The sequence below is a fragment of the Echinops telfairi genome, unplaced genomic scaffold (genome assembly GCF_000313985.2).
Source record: "Echinops telfairi isolate 266 unplaced genomic scaffold, ASM31398v2 ScPeMD7_4;HRSCAF=17, whole genome shotgun sequence".
Classification (NCBI taxonomy): domain Eukaryota; kingdom Metazoa; phylum Chordata; class Mammalia; order Afrosoricida; family Tenrecidae; genus Echinops; species Echinops telfairi.
Genome location: NW_022103900.1, coordinates 51798814 through 51804716, shown reverse-complemented (window position 1 = coordinate 51804716; position 5903 = coordinate 51798814). Strand labels below are relative to the sequence as shown.

The following is a 5903-nucleotide window of genomic DNA, read 5'->3' as shown; positions in this document are numbered from 1 at the left end:
GACCCACTGAGGCGTGACCAAACGCCCTGAGGGACTGAATCACCGGGCTTGAGGGTTTAGGACCATAGTCCCAGGGAAGAAAGACATAGCCCATAAAGACACTGTTCTGCCTCCTGCATTAATGACTAGCTACAGGGACCTTAAAAGCTTGTAAGCGGCCAGCTAAGATGCAATTACTGTCTCTTCCCAACGGGAGCAAAGAAGAGTGAAGAAAACCAGGCTCAAGTAAACAGCGAGGCTAAAGGAGTAGGCATCACATGACCTTCAGCGTGCACTCGCCCGAGACCAGGGCTACATCTGGTCCCTGCCGCCAGAGACTCTGATGGTGTCGCCGTAGCAGGTCCTGAACAGAGCAGGAGGGAAATGTGGAACAAAGCTTTAAATCATAAGGAAAGCCTGACTTGCTGGTGTGATAGAGGCTACTGCTGGAGCCCCCAAGACTGGGCCTTACCCAACCCTTCAAACCTGGAATTGAACAGAGTAAGACAAACTGGAGGGAGACTGAGAAGAAGAGACCCTGAGCTTAGAATATAAGTAGCCCATGGTTAAAATGTGTAAGAATGCAATAGAGTTGATGAAATTGACCAGTGATCATTAAATTACATCTGAACAATGTTGAGTTAGCAAGTATTATACAAGAGCATTATACAGTTGGCTAGTCTTGTTTCATGTCCACTCTGTGTTAATGAAATGGTTCATTGTGTGTTTTGGCAGCTGCACCAACACCATATTATATTTAGTATAGAATTTTGTACATATTAATACACATATCTGGAAGTAACTTCCTCACAAGCTGATCTGGCTCGCCGATAGCACCCAAAGTCTGGAGGTTTGCAGACTTGCACCGGTGAGGAGCTGCCTCTGAGAGCCTCCCAGGGAGCCTAGTTAGAATCAGAACCCCCTCGGCCCCACATCTCCCTCTCAGGGCTTCTCCTCAGGGCACGTGCAGTTGTAGCCGCATCCATCTTCAGCTGAGCTGCCACAATGCAGACTCAACACCGCCCGCCCTCCTGTCACTCCCCTCCCCACCAAGCAAGCTGCTGCTCCCTGCCCCACAGCTGTACCCCCAAAGGGACACTAGATTGCTATATTTTTATAGCAACGATTTTTTTCTCAGTGTGTGTGTGTGTGTAAATTTACAGATACATATGTTGATGATAATTGGAGTGATAAGAGCTTAAATGTTTGTCAGAGGTTTTTTTCCCTGCCTCTCAAATGTAGGGTACATTACTGCATTTTAATCATCACAGAAAGAGCGGGATTTGAGCACGCCTGTGGGTGTTAGGTTGATGATTTCATATGAGCTGCTAGGATTTGGTATCAGAGTCTTTCAGGTTCTATTTCTCGCATGTCTTCAAAAGTCAACAGGGAAGAACTAGCCAGAGGATTGTCTCCATCCTGTACCCTGTGCACCTGGTTCCCGACACTTGCCCTCCTTCGTAACCACTGTCAGTAGTCCTTTCAGAAGTGACCCCCACTCTTTAAAAGAATTTTGAAAGTCCTAATTCTTTTTAAAATGTCTAGACCTATGCTTGTTTTTATTTTCTTAAACATGATTTTTCCCTGCTCATTTTAATTGTTTTCAGCTCCCCAGAAAGTATGACTGGAGAGAGAGACGCATAAATGTTTTTTTCATAACTTGCAGGCGATACCAGATATCCACTACTTGGCCAACCACTGCAGTACAACCCACCTGCTGTTCTACCCGGACACATCCCCAACCAGCAGGTATATGGAAGCCAGCATCTAACCATATAGGTTTTGCTGGGTGAACATCTTGCTCCATTGCTGGTAGTATGGGAGCCCCAAGGGACCAAACGGAGTGGTCCCAGCCCAACATCTCCCCACACACACCCATCTCTGGTTTATAAACATTATGCCTGCCGCCACCGAGAACAGAGGGCTGGGGTGTGTGGAGGTGGTACATCCTTGACTGTGCAGTCATTCACCCTGGAGGGGTAGTGGGTACCCTTGGGCCATTAACCACAGAGTCAGCATTGAAAACTTCCAGCCACTCCTCAGAAGGAAGAGGAGGCTTTCTGCTCCCGTAGAGAGTTTAACAAGATCCCTAGTTACTGTGAATTCTTTATGCGCATTGCAAAACTGCTCTTGTAAACTCTCCAAGAGGATGTAGAGGAGAAATAGTCACAAGAGGAAACCAGTGACAAGGATAGAGAGCACCTTCAGTGGACTCTGAGGCTAGTTTACATCAACCCACTAGCCTGACACCCAGATGGTGGGGATAACTTGTGCAGTTTTCCTAAGACCTTGGGGGACCTGCTCTCTGTCACAAGGGGCCGTGCCCTGGTCATTTTCCCTCCCTGCTCACAGGACTGGAGGGGAGACGCCTGGGGTGAGCATTGTGCTAGTGCTGTACACACACTCAGCAGTTCCACTGGCGGTTTCTCAGCCTATGTTTGCGTCCAAACAAGGAAGCAGCCGCATAAAGCAATCTTCAGTACTCCCTTGTCCGTTCATCAGTTCCCCACATTTCACAAGTCACAGTTTCAGGAACGTAAGGAACTAATTTGCAAAGAATACCACCAGGCCCGGACGTTACATGTATGCTCACCTAGGAAGCTGAATAGAGAAGGTTGGGGAGGGATTTCAATAAAACTTTAAATGCAAACATAAAATTTTTTTTAAAAGGTAGTCGCAGAAACCCACAGGGGCAGTTCTACCCTGTCCTATAGGGTCACTGTGAGTCAGAAACAACTTGAGACCCGCAAGTGGTGTGGCCGAAAGTTGGGGTGCCCTTGCTTATGAAAGAGTCATGGTGAGGGCTGCCACATAGTAGAATTCACCAGAACTGCTGTCACGGCTTTGCTCGGGGGAGGGAGAGTGGAGGGGGTGGGCATGCTACTGCTGCTGCTGCAGTGCAAGACCTAGATGGACTCTGCAATATGCTCGGTTTTTAAAACGTGCCAAATATATTTTCCAGCACAAGTGACCTTGTTTCTCATCTGCTTGTGGGTTTCCAGGGCCAACCTGGCAGTCGGCATGGAAACCGAGGAAGGAAACAAGCTAAAAAGGCTGCATCCACTGACCTTGGCGCTGGAGAAGCAGGTGTGTCCCAGGGGGCTGGCCAGCTGTGGCGCTCCATCCTGCGGCCCAGGCTCACGGGCACTGAAGACATACCACCCCCAGGAAGGGTCTTCCCTCATCCTGAGTCCTCCTCAAACGCCGGGGTGCATGGTGCCAGCTACAATTGGGGGCTCTCAGATCCATTCCTTTCACGTGGACTCATTTAAGATAGGAGAGTGTCAAGGGTGGCAGGACCCAGGGGAAAGCAGGGTGTGAGTTTGGGGTGAGCTTTCTGGCCCATAGGACACTCTAGTCCTTGCATCGTCATGAGAGTGTGTCTGAATGAACAGATGAAAGGCTTTTTCGTGGTAAAGTGCCCGCAAGCATGCCCTTTAGCATTCTATTCAAAACAGCTGTGGGTGGCCAGTGCACTGTCTTGATTTTACAATGGGAGCATGGTACTCAGACAACTACCTGTGCTCACAAACCACGTGTCGGGGATTCACTCTGAGAGGTGGGGTTTCATGTGCACTACTAATTCTCAGTGAACACTGGCCCCTGGAACTCACCCGTTAGCTCTTCATCCCCTAAGTGTAATTTGAAAGATGGCTTTGACCAATTTTGTAAATCTGAATGGATTCCAAAATTCCATTCATTTCCAGTTCACATTTGGGTCTGTACCTTTTTTGGTCACAGGAATGTATTAATTCTGCACTTTTTCTCATTCTAGTTATCGGGAAGGTCTTGGAAATTACTGAACTCCCAGATGGAATAACTCGCATGGAAGCCGAGAACCTCTTTGGAGAACTCTTTAAAATTGGCGCCAAGATCCGGTGGCTCCGGGACCCACAGTCCCAGCCCCGCTTGCGGCGACACCCCCTCTGCTCTGGGGGCGGAGACAGCACAGTCCACTCCGAGTGCTCTAAACCCAGTGACTTGGCCTCCACGTACACCGTCTTAGCCTCATTCCCCTCCATTTCAGCTGCGCAGAATGCCTTGAAGAAGCAGATTAACTCGGTTAACAAGTTTAAGCTGAGAACAAGCAAGAAGAACTACGACTTTCACATTTTGGAAAGGGCCAGTTCTCAGTAACAGAACCATCTATGGGCCCTTCACCTCGGGGATGACCCGGTCCTCTCCCATCTCTGATTGGCTTGGTATCTGGAGCTTCTTTTAACATTCTAGAGACTCCTATGGCATTACAGCTTTTGAAGAAAGGCCAGTGATATCCACAGAAGGAAGAGAGAGCTGCATTTTGCCCCAAATGACTAAAGAAATCCACATCGGGATGATACATAATTATCAGCTTTTTCCAAGGAAATGCTGTTCAAATGCCTCCTAACTTTTATAGTGATTTTGTTTTATATTTCTGAATTCTTGTATCAGATCCAAAGCTCTGTTTCTGTTGTACAGCAGAGTCTTCAAAACGATCGTAACCAGTTGCCACCTCTTTGCAGCCAGCACAGTGCGACCCAGCACAGAGTGGGGAGGGGGCGGGGTGATGCAGGAGTGGAACCACCACGGGAGACCATTTCGTATCTTTCTGGGGCATTGGGGTAGACTAGGGAGAGCCCACAAAGAGAAGAGTGCTCTGACCCAGAATCACCACACACACAAAAGAACTTCCAGAAAACACAGAACTCCCTCATAAGGTCCTTTGCTTCTTCACTTAGGTAGTGTGAGCATTAGGATGAAGTAAATGATCTTCTTAACACCTCTTGATCACACCACTTAGCTTCCCAGGGGGAAGAAATCACTGTAGAAACAGGAAAATACTTAACTTTTTTGACACTTAAGCGTCTCTCCAGTAACTAAATGCCACTTAACTTGCTTGCTCCTCCTTGTGGATCCTATTTAGTCACTGAAGGAAATGCATTTAATGAGTGCTGGGAACTTCTGCATTGGTTTAAAATATATTTTATTGTTTGCAGCGGATCACTGGACATCAAAGATTCATTGCACTTACGAACAAGGAACCTTTCTTTTCAATTTCTGTGTAATTTGCAAGACTGTACAATGTGTGCTGATGCAAGCCTTTTTCAGTTCAAGAGAATAAATGTTTACAAATATAGGCTCGCTTGGCCTTCCTTACATATTTAAAAATGCTTTTTAAATTTAATGTTGTGATCAGAGACTCAGCAGCCTGACTTGAAGAATACCATCCCAGCTGTGACAAGTCCAGTAGCCACCTCAGTTTCCAGATGCCCTGGGAAGCATCCCTTGTTCAGGGGCACCATTGCTTCTGGGCCTGATTCAGGGGGGTTTGTACTCTCACAAAGTTCATGCCAACCAGTCGACTGAAAATAGAACATTATGCCAGTTAGGTAAAGAATTGGTGTTTTTTCCTCTCCCTGCAGCAGCCTGAGGTGAACTGCCAAAATGATCCACTATTCATTTGAACCACCCCACCCCAAAAACCCACAAAAACATGCAAATCAAGAAGGTCGAATCTTCATGTCCATTTTCAGAACACCCGTGAAACTGCCCAGACCATCCAGGGTACACATATCGCAAAGTCACCAAGTATTTGAAAGATGTCACTTTGCAGAAGCAGTGTGTGTCCTTCCGACATTACAGTGGCAGGGTTGGTAATACAACAGTGGGGTTGGACCCAGGGTCAGTGGCCCCAAAGAGTCCTGCATTTTCACTGTACACGCTTAAAGATACAGGGAGCAATGCTGTACTTCAGGATTGCGATGTGGCTTCTCTGGTCATTGAGCACATCCAGGTGAACAAAGTCCCCAGCTTCGAAGCCGGACTTGCAGAGTTCCCCTGGCCCCGTTGAAGTGATCCTTACTGAAAGGAACAAACTGTTCCTAGACCAGAAGAGGAGGTTGCATGGAAGAAAAAGATCTCCCGGAAGAAGCTGAAGTAGCAAA

At 47.4% G+C, this 5903-nt stretch overlaps 1 protein-coding gene across 10 annotated transcripts in view; it reads left to right on the top strand.

The window, feature by feature from the left end:
• The window catches only part of R3HDM1 (R3H domain containing 1), a 192284-nt gene extending 187189 nt beyond the window's left edge, over positions 1–5095 (top strand). For all 10 annotated transcript variants that reach the window (XM_004703886.4, XM_045299778.1, XM_045299765.1 and 7 more), the window contains 3 exons: positions 1646–1728; positions 2982–3066; positions 3755–5095. In XM_004703886.4, coding sequence (XP_004703943.1) covers positions 1646–1728; positions 2982–3066; positions 3755–4116 — 530 coding nt within the window. In that variant the 3' untranslated portion in view covers positions 4117–5095. The remainder of the gene's footprint in view (positions 1–1645; positions 1729–2981; positions 3067–3754) is intronic.
• Positions 5096–5903: the final 808 nt, after the last annotated feature.